General features: G+C 55.2%; 1 protein-coding gene across 4 annotated transcripts in view; it reads right to left on the minus strand.

Moving 5' to 3' along the window:
* Positions 1-3,035: 3,035 nt before the first annotated feature.
* The window catches only part of LOC119963793 (disintegrin and metalloproteinase domain-containing protein 12-like), a 701,497-nt gene continuing 681,880 nt past the window's right edge, over positions 3,036-22,652 (minus strand). Inside the window, exons 18-19 of one of the 4 annotated variants that reach the window (XM_038793079.1) lie at positions 19,865-19,942; positions 3,039-3,281 (exon numbers count right to left, since the gene is read on the minus strand). In XM_038793079.1, coding sequence (XP_038649007.1) covers positions 3,063-3,281; positions 19,865-19,942 — 297 coding nt within the window. In that variant the 3' untranslated portion in view covers positions 3,039-3,062. Of the gene's footprint in view, positions 3,282-19,864; positions 19,943-22,652 lie in introns of all 4 variants that reach the window. The other 3 variants (XM_038793080.1, XM_038793078.1, XM_038793081.1) reach the window with 3 other exon arrangements.

The raw sequence follows: 22,652 nt of genomic DNA on the forward strand, positions 1-22,652 counted from the left end.
GTGTCTATTAGTATCTGGAGAGTGTGTCAGTGTCTGTCAGTGTCTATTAGTATCTGGAGAGTGTGTATGGGATCTCCCTATTACAGGGGTCCCAGTGTGGGGTCTCCCTATGACAGGGGTCCCAGTGTGGGGTCTCCCTATTACAGGGGTCCCAGTGTGGGATCTCTCTATTACAGGGGTCCCTTTACGCGGTCTCCCTATTACAGGGGTCCCAGTGAGGGATCTCCCTATCACAGGGGTCCCAGTGCGGGATCTCCCTATTACAGGGGTCCCATTGCAGGATCTCCCTATTACAGTGGTCCCAGTGTGGGATCCCCCTATTACAGGGGTCCCAGTGAGGGATCTCCCTATTACAGGGGTCCCTTTACGGTGTCTCCCTATTACAGGGGTCCCAGTGCGGGATCTCCCTATTACAGGGGTCCCAGTGCGGGATCTCCCTATCAAGGGTTCCCAGTGTGGGACCTCCCTATTACAGGGGTCCCAGTGAGGGATATCCCTATTACAGGGGTCCCAGTGTGGGATCTTCCTACTACAGGGGTCCCAGTGCAGGATCTCCCTATTACAGGGGTCCCAGTGAGGGATCTCCCTATTACAGGGGTCCCAGTGTGGGGTCTCCCTATTACAGTGGTCCCAGTGAGGGATTTCCCTATTACAGGGGTCCCAGTGCGGGGTCTCCCTATTACAGGGGTCCCAGTGTGGGATCTCCCTATTACAGGGGTCCCAGTGAGGGATCTCCCTATTACAGGGGTCCCAGTGTGGGATCTCCCTATTACAGGGGTCCCAATGCGGGATCTCCCTATTACAGGGGTCCCAGTGTGCGTTCTCCCTATTACAGGGGTCCCAGTGCAGGATCTCCCTATTACAGGGGTCCCAGTGTGCATTCTCCCTATTACATCGTGAAAGTTGCGCCTCCCCGGAATTTGCCATCATCTGGGATTCCCTCCCCCCGGGGATCCCCCCCCCCCCCGGGATTCCCCCCCCCCCCCGGGATTTCCCCCCCCCGGGATTCCCCCCCCCCACCCCCGGGATTCCCCCCTCCAGGGATTCCCCCCCCGGGGATTCCCCCGGGATCGCGGATTCCCTCCCCCGGGGATTCTTCCCCCCCCCCCCGGGGATTCCCCCCGGAATCGGGGATTCCCGGGGATTCCCCCCCCCCGGGATTCCCCCCCCCCCCCCCGGGGATTCTGCCCCGGGATTCCACCTCCGGGGATTCCCCCCCCCCCCTCGGGGATTCCCCCCCGGGATTCCACCCCCCGGGGATTTCCCCCCCACGGGATTCCCCCCCCGGGATTTCCCTGCCCCCCGGGATTCCCCCCCCCCCCCCCGGGATCCCCCCCCCCCCGGGATTCCACCTCCCCCCCGGGAGTCCACCCTCCGGGGATCCCCCCCCCCCCCGGGGATTCCCCCTGGGATTTTCCCCCCTGGGGTCCCCCCCCCCCCTCCCCCATGCCTTGCTGAACGCCTGGTGGATGGAGAATTCAGCCCTATTGGTCAGTTCAATTGGTGATCAAAGATTTGGCCCACGGAATGCATTGTGGGAAAATGTCCTTTTCTGACTGGAAGAATTTAAATGCAGAATCTGATTTGATTGGAGGGAGATTGTGTGAATCGGGCAAAGTGAACATACAGATTGAACAAGTGAAATGGGACAGGTGTTTTCCATCGGCAAAATCGGCTCCTGTGCCAAAAATTGCCAGAGAATAGCTGGGTTTGTGGCCACACATGCGCATGGCGCCGATAACAGTGGTCACAGCGTACAACATGGTGCCTGCCTGCATGGACATGACCTATCATATACAGCCCCACAAGCCATCCCTGGATACCCCCTGGCCACCCCACACCAGTCCCACCAACCCTCACGGAAGCCCCCCTCCCCCCCGGCCATCGGCATGGCTCCCGGCCGACTGTGGTGGCGTTGGACCCAGTCCGTGGCTGCCAGGCCGGGTTCCCACATCAACCGTGTTGTCCGGAACTCAGCCCATTGGGGGCAGAGCATCGGGGGAGGGCCTTCCGGTGACGCACCAACGGGGTTCCAATGGTGTGCGGCACGTGACACAATGATGCCATTTCAGAGTGGGGCAGACACTCGGAAACCGCCGTCAAACCTTCGCTGCCCCTAATTTGGGCATCGGAAGGGATTCCTAGGCCGACGCTGATTACGATATCCCGCCCTGACGGCGGCCAGAATCAGTGGCGGCGCACAATTGGCGCCGCTCCCGGATAAATTCAGGATCATTAATGGGCTCGCACCAACGCCACGTGGAGTAAATGCCACTTTTCCCCAACGAGCTATCCCACTGAAAAACAATCGGAAAATTGCACCCCTTTGCTTTTTATCTTCAGACTTGTTACCTTTCAATGATCCAGATGTCTTTTGAATTCACCGTCGGAAGTGTTAATTCTTGACGGACGGTTTAGTCTTGATTTGAATCACAATCGGGAATCAACTGAGACAAGTTAGACTTTAAACACCACCTCCCCCCCCACACCGCCACCTTATCATTCAATGGCATTACCATCACTCATTCACCACCACCCCCGCCCCCTCACCCCACTATCAACATCCTGGGGGTTACCATTGATCAGAAACTGAACTGGACTCGCCACATTAATACTGTGGCTACCAGGATAGGTCAAAGGCTAGGAATCCTACGGTGGACAACTCACCTCCTGATCCCCTCCCCACAAAGCCTGTCCACCATCTACAAGGCAGAAGTCAGGAGTGGAATGGAATACTCTCCACGTGCCTGGATGAGTGCAGCTCCAACAACACTCTAGAAGCTCCACACCATCCAGGACAAAGCAGCCCCACTTGATTGCTTCCCCTTCCACAAACATTCACTCCCTCCACCCCCTTCAACATCCAGCCCCAGCTGCTCTCTGAGATGAAGCAATGTTTCACTTGCACCTCCTCCAATTTGGCTGATGGTATTCACTGCTCCCAATGCAGCCTCCTCGCAACAATACAGCCAAATATGCACAGGCTGAAAAAAATGAAGCTTGTTGTCATTGGATCAGAGCCCATATACCTGAACAGTGATGTGAAAATTGAGTGGAATTGTTCAGTGACCTCGGATGAAGGATACACAATGAGGTGGATGGAGGAAGACAGAGCAGACTGAACAATGACCATCAGTAACAACACAGTAAAGAACTGAATGATTACCTGGGCCTGTGTCGTTCATAGGCCCACTGTCAATGCTGCCACCTGCCCCAGGAGTTTTGCAAAGTGGAGGAGCCCAGCCTTCATCACAGTGACAGTTGTCATGGTTGTTACAAACCTGAAACAAAACACACAGCGGTTAACGTTTCTGAATTGGGAGGAGATAGATTTACACAAAGGGACATGGTGAAGAAGTTCAGAGAGACAGAAATGGAGTCAAAGAGAGGAATGGTCCAGGAGCTGGAGTTTTATCAGCGATGGTCAGGGGGCAGTCAGCAGGGTGCCAGGACCTCAGCGCTGGGAGGGACCCTGGGTCCCAACATCCCCTGTTACTTTACCAATGACGTTCTGCCAATAAAAGATTCAGGGGTTGGGGCTGTCCACTGATTATTCCCCAGTGTTCAGCTCCTACCATCTGGGTGGTGTCCAGACCTGGACAGATAGTTGGAGGTGACTTAGAAACTCGTCCAGCCAAGAAACCCACAAAAACTCTGCATTCCTCCATTTCTGGTAGCTTGCCTGTCTCTAAGTTGAATTGCTCAGCATTGTGACCATGGGCGGAATTCTCCCCCCACCCCCCGCAGGGTTGGAGAATCGCCCGGGGCCGGCGTAAATCCCGCCCCCGCCGTGGCCGGAATTCTCCGCCACCCGGGAATCGGCGGGAGCGGGGATCATGCCCCGCCGATGGGCGTGCCCCCCGCGGCGATTCTCCGGCCCGCAATGGGCCGAAGCTGACAGGCCGCTGACAGGAGAATTCCGCACCTTTGGGGAGGCCCGACGCCGGAGTGGTTGGCGCAACTCCGCTATGCCGGGACCCCCCCTGCCCCGCGGGGTAGGGGAGAATTCCGGCCCATATCTCCAGCTGCCAACACTAACAATTTATACTCATTTAGCACCTTTCACCCAGTCAACTACCCCATGCACTCAAACAGAATTCTTAGCAAACTAAATGTGACACCGACAACACACAGTTTGCGAATGGGGCGATGACTATCTGCTGGAGTGATGTTAATAGAGGGAAATGCTGGAAGTTCTAATCAGCAACGCAGCAAAAAGGCACTTTGAAAAGCACAACCTGACTTGACAGAGCAGACATGGGATTCCAGAAGGATGGATTTTAATAACTTGCCAAATCCAAATCATCTCAATAATTCAATGGAATTTTACGTTCTTACTAATGGGAATGTGAATGTTGAATTGAGGGCAAAACTCACTGTCCAAAAATACTTCCTCCTGTGTCCAATGTGAGAAAGTTTGTAAATGAGGCAAAACTGCAGAAAACATTGGGGGAGATTTCAGAGCAGCAGGAGAGTGAGAGCACGGGGAGAGTGAGAGCAGAGGGAGACTGAGAGCAGAGGGAGAGTGAGAGCAGGGGGAGAGTGAGAGCAGGGGGAGAGTGAGAGCAGGGGGAGAGTGAGAGCAGGGGAGAGTGAGAGCAGGGGAGAGTGAGAGCAGGGGGAGACTGAGAGCAGAGGGGAGAGTGAGAGCAGGGGGAGAGTGAGAGCAGGGGGAGAGTGAGAGCAGGGGGAGAGTGGGGGCAGGGGGAGAGTGAGAACAGGGGGAGAGAGAGAGCAGGGGGAGAGTGGGAGCAGGGGGAGAGTGGGAGCAGGGGGGGAGTGAGAGCAGGGGGAGAGTGAGAGCAGGGGGAGAGTGAGAGCAGGGGAGAGTGAGAGCAGGGGAGAGTGGGGGCAGGGGGAGAGTGAGAGCAGGGGAGAGTGGGGGCAGGGGGAGAGTGAGGGCGGGGAGAGAGAGAGAGCAGGGGAGAGTGGGGCAGGGGGGAGAGTGGGGGCAGGGGGAGAGTGAGAGCAGGGGGAGAGTGAGAGCAGAGGGCGAGTGAGAGCAGGGGAGAATGTCAGCAGGGGGAGAGTGCGAGCAGGGGGAGAGTGAGAGCAGGGGGAGAGTGAGAGCAGGGGGCGAGTCGGGTCAGGGGGAGAGTGAGAGCTGGTGAGAGTGGGGGCAGGGGAAGAGTGAGAGCAGGGGGAGAGTGAGAGCAGGGGAGAGTGAGAGCAGGGGGAGAGTGAGAGCAGGGGGAGAGTGGGGGCAGGGGGAGAGTGAGAGCAGGGGGAGAGTGGGGGCAGGGGGAGAGTGGGGGCAGGGGGAGAGTGAGAGCAGGGGGAGAGTGGGGGCAGGGGGAGAGTGGGAGCAGGGGGAGAGTGAGAGTAGGGGGAGAGTGAGAGCAGGGGGAGAGTGGGGGCAGTGGGAGAGTAAGAGCAGGGGGAGAGTGGCAGCAGGGGGAGAGTGGCAGCAGGGGGAGAGTGAGAGCAGGGGGAGAGTGGGAGCTGGGGGAGAGTGGGAGCAGGGGGAGAGAGAGAGCAGGGGGGAGAGTGGGAACAGGCGGAGACTGGCAGCAGAGGGGGAGTGAGAGCAGTGGGAGAGTGGGGGCAGGGGGAGAGTGAGAGCAGGGGGAGAGTGGGGCAGGGGGAGAGTGGGGGCAGGGGGAGAGTGAGAGCAGGGGGAGAGTGGGGGCAGGGGGAGAGTGAGAGCAGGGGGGAGAGTGAGAGCAGGGGGAGAGTGGGGTCAGTGGGAGAGTGGGAGCAGGGGGAGAGTGAGAGCAGGGGGAGAGTGGGGGCAGGGGGAGAGTGGCAGCAGTGGGAGAGTGGGAGCAGGGGGAGAGTAGAGTGGCAGGGGGAGAGTGAGAGCAGGGGGTGGGTGAGGAGAGGGGAGGAGAGTGGGGGTCAGGGGGAGAGTGGGGCAGGGGAGAGTGAGAGCTGGGGAGAGTGGGGACAGGGGGAGAGTGAGAGGCAGGGGGAGAGTGAGAGCAGGGGAGAGTTGGAGCAGGGGAGCATGAGAGTGAGAGCAGGGGAAGCGTGGGGGCAGGGGGAGAGTGGGCGCAGGGGGAGAGTGGCAACAGGGGAGAGTGGGAGATGGGGGAGAGTGGGGGGGGCAGGGGAGCGTGAGAGCAGGGGAGAGTGAGAGCAGGCGGGTGAGTGAGAGCAGGGGGAGAGTCGGGGCAGGGGGGAGAGTGAGAGCAGGGGAGAGAGCAGGGGGAGAGTGGGTGCAGGGGGGAGAGAGGGAGAGCAGGGGGAGAGTGAGAGCAGGGGAGAGTGGGTGCAGGGGGAGGGTGAGAGCAGGGGGAAAGTGGGAGCAGGGGGAGAGTGGGGGCAGGGGGAGAGTGGCAGCAGGGGGAATGAGAGCATGAGGACAGTGGGAGCAGGGGGAGAGTGAGAGCAGGGGGAGAGTGGGGGCAGGGGGAGAGTGGCAGCAGGGGGAATGAGAGCATGGGGACAGTGGGAGCAGGGTGAGAGTGAGAGCAGGGGGAGAGTGAGAGCAGGGGGAGAGTGAGAGCAGGGGGAGAGTGGGAGCAGGGGGAGAGTGGGAGCAGGGGGAGAGTGGCAGCAGCATTGTACCATGGAATAGGCTCAGAGAATCCCTACGGTGCAGAGGTTGATGTTTTGGCCCATGGGGTCTCACCAACCCTACCGAGGCTCAATCCCCCCCACCCTATCACCGTAACACTAAGGGGTGCAGTTTTGCTTATCCGATCCACCTAAGCTGCACATCTTTAGACTGTGGGTGGGAACCGGAGCGCCCAGAAAATCCAGAAACATTAAGAATGTACATACTGTACAGTGACAGTCACTGGAGGTCAGAATCAAACCCGTGCCCCTGGCGCTGTTAGGCAGCAGTGCTAACCATGTTTCCACCATGCCAACCTGATTGGCTGGCAGGAAGTATGCATTAAATTTGAAAAAAGAAGAAAATTGTATCAAAACAAATTAATTAACCAAGTAGAGAAGTAGCTAAACTGGAGGGCGGTGATTCCTGTATTTGCAATTTAATATTTATCATTGAAGTCTAGGGTTAGAGATCAATAGTGATCGTAACTTAATTTAACGAGCATTTATTTCAAATTAATTAATTTGTGCTAGAAATGTCAATTGGCGGGGTAAAGTGCTTCACCTGTGAGATGTGGGAGATCAGTCACATTCCAGAATTCCGGAGAACTACATGTTCAGGAAATGTACCCAATTGCAGCTCCTCACAGATCATATGGATCAGTTGGAACAGCAATTAAATGCACTTGGGAGCAAGCAGGTGGCGGAAAGCATCATGGGCAGGAATTTTAGAGATGTGGTCAGACCCAAGGTGCAGGCAGACAATGGGTGGCTGCTATATGAGACAGGCAGTCAGTGCAGGAAGCTCCTGTGGTCATCTCCCAATCTCACAAGTTTATCCTTTTGGATACTGGTGAGGGCGGGGGTGGCTGATCAGAGACAAACAACAGCAGCGGCCGGAGCAGTAGCACACACCTGGTTCTGTTATTAAGCAGGGAGGGTCAAAGGGCAGAATAGCAATAGTCAAAGGAACTCCATAGTCAGGGGTACAGGTAGACACTTTTGTGGATGTAAGAGAGTCCAGGATGGTATGTTTCATACCTGGTGCCAGGGTCAAGGATGTCACTGGGCGGCTGTATGGCATCTTGAAGGAAGAGGGTGATAAAGCAGAGGTCATGGTACATGTTGGTACCAATGACATAGGTAGAAAGACGGTTGAGGTCTTGCATTAGGCATTCAGGGATCTAGGCAATAGACTAAAAAGCAGGACCTTTTGGGTTATAATCTCCGGATTACTCCCAGTACCACGGGCTAGAGAGTACAGGAATAGGAGAATAGTTCAGATGAATGCATGGCATAAGAGTTGGTGCAGGAGAGAGGGTTTTAGATTCCTGGACCACTGGGGCCGTTTCCGGGGAAGGTGGGACCCGAACAAGTGGGACCACCTGAACCAGAGCAGGACTAACATCCTCGCTGGAGGGTTTACTAGTGCTGTTGGGAGGAGTTTAAACTAATTTGGCTGGGGAGGGGGACAGACTGTAGGCAGAATAGGGACACAGCATAACACAGAAAATCAGTCAGGTCAGAGGCAATACAGCGGTAGTAGGTTTCAAGGGTTAAGACGAGGCTGGATGGCCTCTAATGGCAAGAGTATTACAGGTAAAACGGATGAGTTAATGGAGAGAGTTAAAACGTGGAATTGTGATATAGTAACCATTACAGAGATATGCTTGAGGAATGAGCAGGATTGGCAGCTCAACATCCCGCGATATAGAATTTTCAGGCGAGGTAGAGGAGGGAGTATAAGAGATGGAGGCATTGCATTATTAGTTCAGGAAGCAATCACTGCAGTAAAGAGAGATGATATCTTGAAAGGGGCATAAAATGAAGCTTTGTGGGTCGAGTTTAGGAATACCAAAGGGACAGTTACATTGCGAGGTGTTTAGCACACTGGGCTAAATCGCTGGCTTTCAAGGCAGGCCAGCAGCATGGTTCGATTCCCGTACCAGCCTCCCCGAACAGGCGCCGGAATGTGGCGACTAGGGGCTTTTCACTGTAACTTCATTTGAAGCCGACTCGTGACAATATGCGATTTTCATTCCAATTTTCATTATAGACCCCCCCGATAGTCAGCGGGAAAGGAGGAGCAAATACATTCACCATGAGAAAAGGGGTGAGAAAATAATAAGAAGGTAATTATATTGGGTGATTTCAACTTTCCCAAATTGATGATGTCACAGCTGGAGTATTGGGGGCTGTTCTGGTCACCACATTGTAGGAAGGATGTGATTGCGCTGGACGGGGTGCAGAGGGGATTCACCAGGATGCTGCCTGGGATGGAACATTTTAGTTTTGAAGAAAGGTTGGATAGGTTTGGGTTGTTTTCACTGGAGCAGAGAAGCCTGAGGGGGTGACCTGATCGAGGTGTATAAGGTTATGAGGGGCATGGACAGGGTGGATAGGGAGCAGCTGTTCCCCTTAGTTGAAGGGTCAGTCACAAGGGGAAGTGATGGGCAAGAAGCTTGGCCGGGGGGGAGTGGGGGGGGCGCAGCGGTGGGGGAGGGCGGGGGGGGCGGATTTGAGCAAAAACCTTTTTACCCAGAGGCTGGTGAGGGTCTGGAACACACGGCCTGGGAGGGTGAGAGAGGCGGGTTGCCTCACATCCTTCAAAAGGTATCTGGATGAACACTTGGCACGTCAGAATATTCAAGGCCATGTGTCAAACGCTGGCAAATGGGATCAGGTAGGCAGGTCAGGTGTTTTTCATGCATTGGGGCAGACCCGATGGGCTGAAGGGCCTCTTCTGTACTGTATCATTGTGTGATTCTGTCATCACTGTGGATTGAAGATCTTTGTCTCAGAGTCATTGAGCTGGAGGCTGAGATACGGACACTGTGATGCATTGGGAAGGGGGACAATAACCTGACCACATTGTACCAGGCAGCACTCCGACACCCTTGGGTCGGGCCCTCTGATTTAGTCAGTGGTCAGGGACAGGAATGTGCGGCGATGAGTGAGGTGAGGCATGGGGGCCCAGAATATAGACGTGGAGACTCGGCCATTGCAATTGTCCAACTAGGTTTGAAGTATTTGCAGTTTTTATGAATTAAGTTAATGGCTGCAAGGTAGAGAGGTGAACTGGACAGGACAGAGGAAGTCATTCCCGTGGAGGTGGGGGGGATGCAATGAGGCTCAGTTAACAGCAATGGGAATGCAGTGGTAGGTAAGGGAAAGGGCACAATTCTCTGCAGCCGAGAGCTGGGATCCACAAAGCTGCCTGGCCTGCCATATACCAGAGTTCAGAACATCTACCCTGGGCTGGGCAGGAGCTGGGAGAGAGAGAGAGCAGAAGGCCCAGTGGTCCAATTAGGTCCCAACGGGCAGAGCTGGAACTGGGAAAGACGTCCAGCTGATGGAGTATGAACAGCTGGGAGATAAATTAAACAGCGTGTACCTCAAAGAGAATACTTTCTGGAATACTACCTAAAGAAAAGCAAATTGGCACGGGGTCAGTAACGTAAAAGTTACATGTGTGGCTCAAAAGATTGGATTGGGAAGATGGGGTTTAAGTTTGAGACGCTGGTACTATTGTTGGGGAAAGTGGGACCTGTACCATTGGGATGGTCCACACCTGAACCACGTTGGGACCAGTGTTCCGGCAAGGGAAATGATGGTCAGAGTGTGACAGGAAGGGACAGAGTGGACACACCAAATGTGCACCAACGGATAAGGTCAGACATTAGGAACAAAAATTAAAATAACTAAATGGTTTGTATCTGAATGAACGCAGTGTTCCTGACAAAACAGATAAATCAACGGCACAAACAGAAGTAAATCTTCATAGAATAATTACAGTACAGAAGGCCATTCAGCCCATCAAGCTCCCACCAGCCTTCTGAAAGAGCCTTCGATCTAGGCCTACTCTTCTGCCCTACCTCCCTAACCTCGTGCATTGACCATGGCCAAAGGACAAAGATGTGAGTGGGAGGGAGGAGGGAATTGGCAGGTGGAGCACAATGCTGGAACATGTCAAGCTGTCCATTTTGAGCAGAATATCAGCACACGATGTAAATAGAGAAAGATTTCCAAACTCTGGCCCTTCGTGCCCGGGTCCATGAATCATGAAATGTTAGTCCGCAGGTACAGCCTGTGATTGCGAATTGAATGCTGTCATTTATTGCGAAGGAATGGAAGATAAAGTAGGGAGGTTTTGCTCGATTTGTACAAGGTGTTGGTGAGACACGTCTACAGTACTGAGTACCATTTTGGTCCCTTTTAAGTGAGGCTATAAATGTGTCAGACGCAGTGTAGAGAATGTTCCAGAGACTGAAACCTGCGATGAGGAGATTATTGTGGGAAATGTTGTACAGGCTGAGACTGTATCCATTGGAGTTTAGAAGATTGAGCGATGATTTTATTGAAACCTATACTATCCTATACTTCAAGGTCAGTGTTACATCTGTAATTCTTCTCAATGCCCCTGTCTGGATTGCTCTCAAGCTTCCATACATGGTCGCCTTTATGTGGGGGTCAGAAAAGGGGGGGCCATGCGGAGGATGGGTCTGTGTGGGGAGTCCTTTCGGTGTGGGTTCCCTGTGGGGGTCTCCTGATTACAGGTGTTCCTTATGGAAGGGGGGGTCTCTCGATTACAGGGGTCCCTGGCCGGATCTCCCTATAACAGGGGTCCATGAGGTGGGGGGGGAGGGGGTTCTGGAAGAGGGGTGGTGGGCAGGCAGTGCATTGTGGGTGAGGTGGGGGGTGGGTTCTGGAAGAGGGGTGGTGGGCAGGCAGTGCATTGTGGGTGAGGTGGGGGGTGGGTTCTGGAAGAGGGGTGGTGGGCAGGCAGTGCATTGTGGGTGAGGTGGGGGGTGGGTTCTGGAAGAGGGGTGGTGGGCAGGCAGTGTGATGCACCATCGATTGCACGTGAGGCGAGTGATTTACCAAAGTCAGGCTTTAATTAACTAGAACACAGCCTGGCGATCGTCTACAGTGGAAAGGGACGATCGTCAGGCTTCTGAGCATTTATACCTTGTTGATAGAGGCGTGGTTAACTCAGCCTCTCGGCCAATCGGTCGAGAGGCACATGACCGACCAGGGCCAATGGTAAGCCGACGTTCTGGCCCAATGGCAGACGAGTATGCAGATCATATCATCACATTCACCCCTTACGGAGAAGGAAGGTGGGGGGGGGGGGGGGGGGGGGTGTGAACGAGACCCGGGGTGGGGGGGGGGGGGGGAAGAACTATGAGTAGCCGTCGGGGAGAATAATTTTCTCTCCGTACCCTTGTCGAATTTGGGGGCTTGCCACTGGCCCAGACATAACAATATTTACAAAAGGAAGAACTCTAGAAGGATTCGATCAGTCGTTTGGTGGTCCTTGACGTCCTGGCCGAGCGCCGTAGTGGAGGAGGTGTCGTCGGATCAGCTGATGGTCCTGCTGATGTCCTGGAGTCCGGGAGCGATAGACTTCGAGTAGTCTCCGTCACCTGAGCTGGCCGCGGAGACGCCATGGATGAGGGATGGGGAAGCTGAGTGGGGTGCTGTGCTGAAAAAGGGGAGGGGGGGTCTGTGGTGGGGGGGGGGCTGCACGCCGGCGGGTGCCAGGTCCCGGAGGGAGACCGTGTCCTGCCGACCGTCGGGGTACTCCACATACGCATACTGCGGGTTAGCGTGGAGTAACTGGACTTGTTCCACCAACGGGTCGGACTTGTGCACCCGCACATGCTTCCGGAGCAAGATGGGTCCGGGGGCGGCCAGCCACGTCGGGAGAGGGGATCCGGAGGACAACTTCCTGGGGAAAACAAGAAGACGTTCATGAGGTGTCTGATTAGTAGCAGTACAGAGCAGTGAGCGGATAGAGTGCAGCACATCGGGGAGCACCTCTTGCCATCGGGAAATAGGGAGATCTCTGGACTGGAGGGCCAGTAGTATGGTCTTCCAGATCGTACCATTCTCCCGCTCGACCTGTCCGTTACCCCGAGGGTTATAGCTGGTCGTCCTGCTAGAGGCGATGCCCCTGTCGAGCAGGAATTGACGCAGCTCGTTGCTCATAAATGAGGACCCCCGGTCGCTGTGAATGTACTCGGGGTAGCCAAACAGGGAGAAGATGGAGAGTAGGGCCTTAATGACGGTCGATGTGGTCATGTCGGGACAGGGAATGGCGAAGGGGAAGCGGGAGTGTTCGCCGACAACCGCCAGGAAGTAAATGTTGCAGTTGTTAGAGGGAAGGGGCCCCTTGAAATCTATGCTGAGACGTTCGAAGGGGCGGGATGCTTTGATCAGGTGTGCGCGCTCGGGGCGGTAGAAGTGCGGTTTGCACTCGGCGCAGATGTGGCAGTCACGGGTTACTGTCCTGACTTCCGTGATGGAGAAAGGCAGGTTGCGGGTCTTAATGAAATGGGAGAGATGGGTCACCCCTGGATGGCAGAGGTCCGCGTGGAGGGAGCGGAGGCGGTCTATCTGCGCGCTGGCGCAGGTACCGCGGGACAGGGCATCAGGAGGCTCATTGAGCTTCCCAGGACGATACAAGATATCGTAGTTGTACGTGGACAACTCGATCCGCCACCGTAAAATCTTGTCATTTTTGATCTTGCCCCTTTGTGCATTATCAAACATGAAGGCTACTGACCGTTGGTCTGTGAGGAGGGTAAACCTCCTGCCGGCTAAATAGTGCCTCCAATGTCGCATCGCTTCGACTATGGCCTGGGCTTCTTTTTCCACAGAGGGGTGGCGGAGTTCGGAAGCCTGGAGGGCTCTGGAGAAGAAGGCCACGGGTCTGCCTGCTTGGTTCAGTGTGGCTGCCAGAGCTACTTCTGATACGTCGCTCTCGACCTGGAAGGGGAGGGCCTCGTCGATGGCGCGCATCGTGGCCTTTGCGATGTCCGCTTTGATGCGGCTAAAGGCCTGACAGGCCTCCGTCGACGGCGGGAAGGTCGTGGTTTGCATGAGGGGACGGGCCTTGTCCGCGTAGTTGGGAACCCATTGGGCGCAGTATGCGAAAAACCCCAGGCAGCGTTTGAGAGATTTGGGGGTATTGGGGAGAGGGAGTTCCATCAGGGGGCGCATGCGTTCGGGATCGGGGCCTATCACTCCGTTACGCACTACGTAGCCGAGGATGGCTAGGCGGTCGGTGCTAAACACGCACTTATCCTTATTGTAGGTCAGGTTAAGGAGTTTTGCGGTTTGGAGGAATTTCTGGAGGTTGGTGTCATGGTCCTGCTGGTCGTGGCCGCAGATGGTGACATTATCAAGGTACGGGAAGGTAGCCTGTAATCCGTACTTGTCGACCATTCGGTCCATCTCCCGTTGGAAGACCGAGACCCCATTCGTGACACCAAACGGAACCCTAAGGAAGTGGTAGAGGCGCCCGTCAGCCTCGAACGCGGTGTACAGTCGGTCACTCGCGCGGATGGGGAGCTGGTGGTAAGCGGACTTAAGGTCCACAGTGGAGAAGACCTTGTATCTCGCGATCTCGTTTACCATGGTAGAGATACGGGGGAGAGGATACGCGTCCAGTTGCGTAAACCGATTGATGGTTTGGCTGTAATCGATGACCATCCGGTTTTTCTCCCCCGTCCGGACCACCAGCACTTGGGCTCGCCAGGGACTGTTGCTGGCCTCGATGACCGCTTCCATCAGCAGCCTCTGGACATCGGACCTGATGAAGGATCGGTCCTGGGCGCTGTACCGTCTGCTCCGTGTGGCGACGGGTTTGCAATCGGGGGTGAGATTAGAAAACAGGGAGGGAGGGTCCACTTTGAGGGACGCGAGGCTGCAGACAGTGAGGGGGGGTATAGGGCCGCCGAATTGAAAAGTCAAGCTCTGCAGGTTGCACTGGAAGTCCAGTCCTAGGAGTGCCGGTGCGCAAAGGTCAGGGAGGACAAGGAATTTATAATTTTTAAAAACCTTCCCTTGGACCGTGAGGTCCGCGATGCAGCACCCGGTGATGTGGACGGAGTGCGAACCTGAGGCTAAACCGATTTTGCGTGTTACGGGATGGACAGGGAGCGCGCAGCGTCTTACCGTATCAGGGTGAACGAAGCTTTCCGTGCTCCCGGAGTCCAGCAGGCAGTCCGTCTTGTGGCCGTTGAGGTGGATCAGCGTAGTCGTTTTGGAGAGCGTGCGTGGATGAGACTGGTCGAGCTGAACGGCCGCGAGCCGTGGAGAAAATTCGTCGTCGCTGTCCGAGTCCATGCTGGAGGGACCTTGCGTGGCAGATGTGGAAGTCGGTGGCCAGGATCCATATGCGGGGTGAACGGCCGCGAGCCGTGGAGAAAATCCGTCGTCGCTGTCCGATTCCATGCTGGAGGGACCTTGCGTGGCAGATGTGGAAGCCGGTGGCCAGGATCCCCAGGTGAGGTCTGTTCCCCAAGATGGCGGCGACCAGGACCCGCACGTGGGGTCGGGGCCCCAAGATGGCGGCGCCCAGGACCCGCATGTGGGGTCGGCACCCCAAGATGGCGGCGCCCAGGAAGCCCTCGTGGCCGCTGGAGGCGGAGCTAGCGTTGCCGGCGCTGTGAGCGAAGAGGCGCGCAGGCCGGCTCCAGGACGCCGGCTAGGTGCATCAGCTGTGGGAGGAGGTAAGGCGCGCGGGCCGGGTGCGGGGGGCCGGGGGCGGGGGGAGCCGAGTCGCGCTGCGGGCAGGCAGGGACCGGGGGGGCCCGGAGAGGCGAGCCGGTCGGGCGCCGGGGCCCGGGGGTAGGGGGAGCCGGGGTCCGGGAGCGGGGGAAGCAGGGCCGCTGCGGGCAGGCAGAGACCAGGGGGGCCCGGAGAGGCGAGCCGGTCGGGCGCCGGGGCCCGGGGGCGGGGGGGAGAAACGTGCGCGGCGGGCAGGCAGAGGCCTGGAGGGGCCGGGGAGGTGTGCATGTCGGCCGGCGGGGCGCGAGTCGGGAGCAGCTGGAGGGGCTCTGGAGGAGAGAGGGAGGCACACAGGCCGTTTGCAGAGGCCTGGGGGAGGGGGGGAGAGTGCTGTGCAGCTTCCAGAAACGCTGCAGCCAGCGATTTGGCCTGGCAGACCGTGGAGTAGTGGCCCTTCTTCCCGCAGCTCTTACAGAGGGCGGAGCGGGCTGGGCAGCGCGAGCGAGGGTGCTTAGCGTACCCACAAAAGTAGCAGCGGGGCCCCGCGGATTTATCGGGTCGCCCCGCGGCACAAGCCTGAGGGAGGCCGGGAGCGGCGGGTGGCTGGTGGGAAGCGTGCCAGGAGGCGGCCTGGCCAGGGTCATAGGTGCGAGCGCTTAAATCTGCGACCTCCAGGGAGGCGGAGAGAGTCAGCGTCTCCGTTAAACTGAGTTTGTCTCTTTCCAGCATCCGCTGGCGGATCACGGGAGACAGCATCCCAGCCACGTAAGCGTCTCTGACGAGTAGCTCCATGTGCTCTGTAGCGGACACCGCTTCACAGGCGCAACCTCTCCCCAGGGCACAGAAGGCCCGGGCGTATTGGTCTAGAGACTCACCGGGGACCTGCTTTCTGGTGGCCAGCAGATGTCGAGCGAATACCCTGTTGATCGGTTTGATGAATTGTCCTTTTAGCTTTTGTATAGCGTCATCATAATCTGTTTCGTCTTCGATTATTGAGTAAGCGTCAATACCCACGCTGGAGTGGAGGACGTGCCGCTTCTGTGCCCCGGTGGGGGGGGTGGTTGTAGATGCCAGGAACCCTTCGAGGCAAGTCAGCCAGAGTTTGAAAAGTTCTGTAGAGTTCCGAGTTTGCGGGCTGATGCGGAGGCATTCGGGCTTGATGCGGAACTCCATCTTCAAAGTCGTAGTTAATTAAATTGATGCACCATCGATTGCACGTGAGGCGAGTGATTTACCAAAGTCAGGCTTTAATTAACTAGAACACAGCCTGGCGATCGTCTACAGTGGAAAAGGGACGATCGTCAGGCTTCTGAGCATTTATACCTCGTTGATAGAGGCGTGGTTAACTCAGCCTCTCGGCCAATCGGTCGAGAGGCACATGACCGACCAGGGCCAATGGTAAGCCGACGTTCTGGCCCAATGGCAGACGAGTATGCAGATCATATCATCACACAGTGCATTGTGGGTGAGGTGGGGGGGGGGTTCTGGAAGAGGGGTAGTGGGCAGGCAGTGCATTGTGGGTGAGGTGGGGGGGAGGGGTCTCTGGAAGAGGGGTGGTGGGCAGGCAGTGCATTGTGGGTGAGGTGGGGGGGATGGGGTTCTGGAAGAGGGGTGGTAGGCAGGCAGTGCATTGTGGGTGAGGTGGGGGGTGGGGGTTCTGGAAGAGGGGTGGTGGGCAGGCAGTGCATTGTGGGTGAGGTGGGGGGGTGGGGGTTCTGGAAGAGGGGTGGTGGGAAGGCAGTGCATTGTGGGGGAGGTGTGGGGGGTTCTGGAAGAGGGGTGGTGGGCAGGCAGTGCATTGTGGGTGAGGTGGGGGTGGAGGGGGTTCTGTAAGAGGGGTGGTGGGCAGGCAGTGCATTATGGGTGAGGTGGGGGGGAGGGGGTTCTGGAAGAGGGGTGGTGGGCAGGCAGTGCATTGTGGGTGAGGTGGGGGGGAGGGGGTTCCGGAAGTGGGGTGGTAGGCAGGCAGTGCATTGTGGGGGGGGTGGGTTCTGGAAGAGGGGTGGTAGGCAGGCAGTGCATTGTGGGTGAGGTGGGGGGGGGTTCTGGAAGAGGGGTGGTGGGCAGGCAGTGCATTGTGGGTGAGGTGGGGGGGAGGGGGTTCTGGAAGAGGGGTGGTGGGCAGGCAGTGCATTGTGGGTGAGGTGGGGGGAGGGGGTTCTGGAAGAGGGGTGGTGGGCAGGCAGTGCATTGTGGGTGAGGTGGGGGGAGGGGGTTCTGGAAGAGGGGTGGTGGGCAGGCAGTGCATTGTGGGTGAGGTGGGGGGAGTGGGCTCTGGAAGAGGGGTGGTGGGCAGGCAGTGCATTGTGGGTGAGGTGGGGGGGAGGGGGTTCTGGAAGAGGGGTGGTGGGCAGGCAGTGCATTGTGGGTGAGGTGGGGGGGGGGTTCTGGAAGAGGGGTGGTGGGCAGGCAGTGCATTGTGGGTGAGGTGGGGGGGAGGGGGTTCTGGAAGAGGGGTGGTGGGCAGGCAGTGCATTGTGGGTGAGGTGGGGGGAGGGGTTTCTGGAAGAGGGGTGGTGGGCAGGCAGTGCATTGTGGGTGAGGTTGGGGGGAGCGGGTTCTGGAAGAGGGGTGATGGGCAGGCAGTGCATTGTGGATGAGTTGGGGGGGAGGGGGTTCTGGAAGAGGGGTGGTGGGCAGGCAGTGCATTGTGGGTGAGGTGAGGGGAGGGGGTTCTGGAAGAGGGGTGGTGGGCAGGCAGTGCATTGTGGGTGAGGTGGGGGGGAGGGGGTTCTGGAAGAGGGGTGGTGGGCAGGCAGTGCATTGTGGGTGAAGTGGCCCTCAGTTGGGCTCATTGGGCTGAATGGCTGATTCGTGTATCACAGCGAGGCCAGCAGCGTGGGTTCAATTCCCGTACCGGCTGAGGTTATCCATGGAGGCCCCACCTTCTCAACCTTGCTCCTCGTCTGAGGTGTGGTGACCCTCGGGTTAAATCACCACCAGCCAACTCTCCCCCTGAAAGGGGAAAGCAGCCTGCGGTCATCTGGAACTATGGAAACTTTACCTTTACTTTTACATCATTGGAGTTCTCCTCTCCAGACAGTGGTGGAGACAGGGTCAATATTTTAATGTGGAGGTACAAAGATTGTTTAATAACGAGAGAGATAAAGATTATTGGGGGTAGGGGTAATGTGATCAGATCAGCCTTGGGTATTACTGGATGGCGGAGCAGGCTTGAGGGGACAGAATGGGTTACCGCTGCTCCTAATTCGAATGCTCATTTGTTCACATCTTAGGAGAGTTGTATCCTTAGACAAAGTTGCAGAAATGGGCAGGAATATGGTCAATGGAGGGGTTTGAATGGAAGGTGAACATTCCAACATGGTTGTGCATCTTAACCGAGAGTGAAAATATAGGTGAGTGAGCAGAGTGGGGGATAGGTGTGTCTGGTTAGGGCATGGGCAGGAGAGATACGGAGAAGCTCTGAAGGTGAAAAATGGCCTGCCTCGGACCGTGCTGGGATAGACGAGTCTAGCAGGAACAAGACATTAATGAGGGCTTCAACAGCCAATGAACTGAGGCAGGGTGTGAGTTTAAAAGTCATGGAGGTAGAAATAAGCAGTCTTTGTGGCATGTGCTTGTCAGCGTGGGCTGAAATCCAATTTAGTTCAGCTTGTGACAGGCGACAGCAAGTTGGGTGCAATTGGTGACAAGCGATGATGGATAATGGCTTCATTATTCCCAATATCTATCTGGAAGAAATGTCATTCTGGAAATCATACCAGCAGTCAGACATTTCAAAGTCAGGGTGGGATTGAGAGAAGTAGAGCTGGATGTTGCAACCCACAGATTGACAAGGGGCCGATTGCTGCTGACAAACAGGCATCCCTGAGCTCTGGAAGTTCCTGCCCTAAACCTCTCTGTCTTCCTCACTCTCCTCTTTTGGTGACATTTAGAAAAATAGAAATAACTTTGAGTAATTGTCACCTGTCATGAAATCTCCTTTTGTGTCAAATTGTGTTTGCTAACACTCCTGTGAACTGCATTGGTGAGGTTGAAAGTGTCATGTGTTTATCTGCAATTTGAATGAGTTTCCTCTACATTTTCAGGCATTGACCACATCAAAGAGATGTAAGTGCATTCCAAGCACTAAGTACATTCCAATCACTACGGACAGCTCGCAATTCATTCGCCATTACTTTTGGTTCTTTTATCAATTCTTGACCTTAACTCTTATTTCTGACCCTTTTATGAAGGGAAACAATGTCATAGAACCATAGAATTCGCAGCGCAGAAGGTGGCCATTCGGCCTATCGTGTCTGCACCGGCCCTTGGAAAGAGCATCCTATTTAAGTCCACACCTCCACCTTATCGCCATAACCCTGTGACCCCACCTAACCTTTCTGGACACTAAGGGACAATTTAGCATGGCCAATCCATCTAATCTGTACATCTTTGGACTGTGGGAGGAAGCCAGAGCTCGCGGAGGAAACCCATGTAGACACAGGGAGAGCATGCTGACTCTGTATAGAGAGTGACGGGGGGCCGAAATTGAACCCGGGTCCCTAGAACTGCGAGGCAGCAGTGCTAACCACTGTGTCCCGGCTGCTCCTTATTAACATTGATTATATTGAACAACCCCATAAAATTGGACTTTAATCTTACAAATATAAAGACCAGTTTCTCCTGAATCCTCATCTATTCGCTATTGCTACCATGACAATAAGATTATTTTGCATCCTTTCCAAATCTTTGATATTTCTTCCATCGGGTGATGCCCAGGATCAATCCATTGTTGCATCTGATACCAAATAAATAATCAATAGAGGCTGAGCATGTCAACATTATTTACCCATTTTCTCCCATTAAATCTAACAGCATCATGAATAGGGCGTGAATTGTTTCATACCCCGTGCTCATTGCATTTCGCGTCACAGTCATCAACTTGAAATATCACCGGATCTTCACATTTTTGGTCCAGGCAGACCTGTGCAGTAGATAATTGAATAACAGTGTCAGCACGTTGGCAGCGTAATTGGGCTCGACAAATGGGCCAGTCAGGAATAATAATAATCTTTATTAATGTCATCCAGCAGAGGGCAGCAGAGCAGAGCTACTGATCAGCTGTTCTGGGGAAATTTGCATACGTGCAGTGCGGTCAGCCTAAGTTGAAGGTGAATCTGCGAAGGGGACCCGAGGAGTTTGAGTGAAGGCAATCATCCAGCAGAGGGCAGCAGAGCAGAGCTACTGATCAGCTGTTCTGGGGAAATTTGCATACGTGCAGTGCGGTCAGCCTAAGTTGAAGGTGAATCTGCGAAGGGGACCCGAGGAGTTTGAGTGAAGGCAATCATCCAGCAGAGGGCAGCAGAGCAGAGCTACTGATCAGCTGTTCTGGGGAAATTTGCATACGTGCAGTGCGGTCAGCCTAAGTTGAAGGTGAATCTGCGAAGGGGACCCGAGGAGTTTGAGTGAAGGCAATCATCCAGCAGAGGGCAGCAGAGCAGAGCTACTGATCAGCTGTTCTGGGGAAATTTGCATACGTGCAGTGCGGTCAGCCTAAGTTGAAGGTGAATCTGCGAAGGGGACCCGAGGAGTTTGAGTGAAGGCAATCATCCAGCAGAGGGCAGCAGAGCAGAGCTACTGATCAGCTGTTCTGGGGAAATTTGCATACGTGCAGTGCGGTCAGCCTAAGTTGAAGGTGGTTTGTGGAGAGGCTGTTGGCAAGTGACAGTTAAACCCGAAACACTTCGTGAGTGTTTCCCACCCTACCCCACGGTGGTTGGGAAGCGGGAGCAGGGGCCTGTCGTGAAGGTGAGTGAGTGCCTTTAAATTTGCTTACCTTTGAGCGGGAGCAGGGTTTGAGGTAATATCAGGTAAGCTCTTCCTTTCTTTTTCTTTTTCTTGTTATTTTATTAAATCTAGAGGTGATGTCAGGGAAGGCAGTACAATGCTCCTCCTGCAGAATGTTTGAGGTGAGGGACGCCGTCAGTGTCCCTGCTGATTTCATCTGTGGGAAGTGCACCCAACTCCAGCTCCTCAAAAACCGTGTTAGGGACCTGGAGCTTGAGCTGGATGAACTTCGGATCATTCGGGAGGCAGAGGGGGTCATAGATAGGAGCTTCAGGGAAATAGTTACACCAAAGACTGGAGATAGATGGGTAACTGTAAGAGGGACTGGGAAGAAGCAGTCAGTGCAGGGACCCCCTGCGGTCGTTCCCCTGAGTAACAAGTATACCGTTTTGGATACTTGTGGGGGGGACGACTTACCAGGGGTAAGCCATGGGGTACAGGCCTCTGGCACGGAGTCTGTCCCTGTTGCTCAGAAGGGAAGGGGGGAAAGGAGTAGAACATTAGTAATTGGGGACTCAATAGTCAGGGGCACAGATAGGAGATTTTGTGGGAGCGAGAGAGACTCACGTTTGGTATGTTGCCTCCCAGGTGCAAGGGTACGTGATGTCTCGGATCGTGTTTTCCGGGTCCTTAAGGGGGAGGGGGAGCAGCCCCAAGTCGTAGTCCACATTGGCACTAACGACATAGGTAGGAAAGGGGACAAGGATGTCAGGCAGGCCTTTAGGGAGCTAGGATGGAAGCTCAGAGCGAGAACAAACAGAGTTGTTATCTCTGGGTTGTTGCCCGTGCCACGTGATAGTGAGATGAGGAATAGGGAGAGAGAGCAATTAAACACGTGGCTACAGGGATGGTGCAGGCGGGAGGGATTCAGATTTCTGGATAACTGGGGCTCTTTCTGGGGAAGGTGGGACCTCTATAGACAGGATGGTCTACATCTGAACCTGAGGGGCACCAATATCCTGGGGGGGAGATTTGTTAGTGCTCTTTGGGGGGGTTTAAACTAATTCAGCAGGGGCATGGGAACCTGGATTGTAGTTTTAGGGTACGGGAGATTGAGAGTATAGAGGTCAGGAGCACAGATTTGACTTCGCAGGAGGGTGCCAGTGTTCAGGTAGGTGGTTTGAAGTGTGTCTACTTCAATGCCAGGAGTATACGAAATAAGGTAGGGGAACTGGCAGCATGGGTTGGTACCTGGGACTTCGATGTTGTGGCCATTTCAGAGACATGGATAGAGCAGGGACAGGAATGGTTGTTGCAGGTTCCGGGGTTTAGGTGTTTTAGTAAGTTCAGAGAAGAGGGCAAAAGAGGGGGAGGTGTGGCGCTGCTAGTCAAGGACAGTATTACGGTGGCGGAAAGGATGCTAGATGGGGACTCTTCTTCTGAGGTAGTATGGGCTGAGGTTAGAAACAGGAAAGGAGAGGTCACCCTGTTGGGAGTTTTCTATAGGCCACCTAATAGTTCTAGGGATGTAGAGGAAAGGATGGCGAAGATGATTCTGGAAAAGAGCGAAAGTAACAGGGTAGTTGTTATGGGAGACTTTAACTTTCCAAATATTGACTGGAAAAGATATAGTTCGAGTACATTAGATGGGTCATTCTTTGTACAATGTGTGCAGGAGGGTTTCCTGACACAATATGTTGACAGGCCAACAAGAGGCGAGGCCACATTGGATTTGGTTTTGGGTAATGAACCAGGCCAGGTGTTAGATCTGGAGGTAGGTGAGCACTTTGGAAACAGTGACCACAATTCGGTGACCTTTACGTTAGTGATGGAAAGGGATAAGTATACCCCACAGGGCAAGAGTTATAGCTGGGGGAAGGGCAATTATGATGCCATTAGACATGACT

The sequence above is a fragment of the Scyliorhinus canicula genome, chromosome 3 (assembly GCF_902713615.1).
Source record: "Scyliorhinus canicula chromosome 3, sScyCan1.1, whole genome shotgun sequence".
Classification (NCBI taxonomy): Eukaryota; Metazoa; Chordata; class Chondrichthyes; order Carcharhiniformes; family Scyliorhinidae; genus Scyliorhinus; species Scyliorhinus canicula.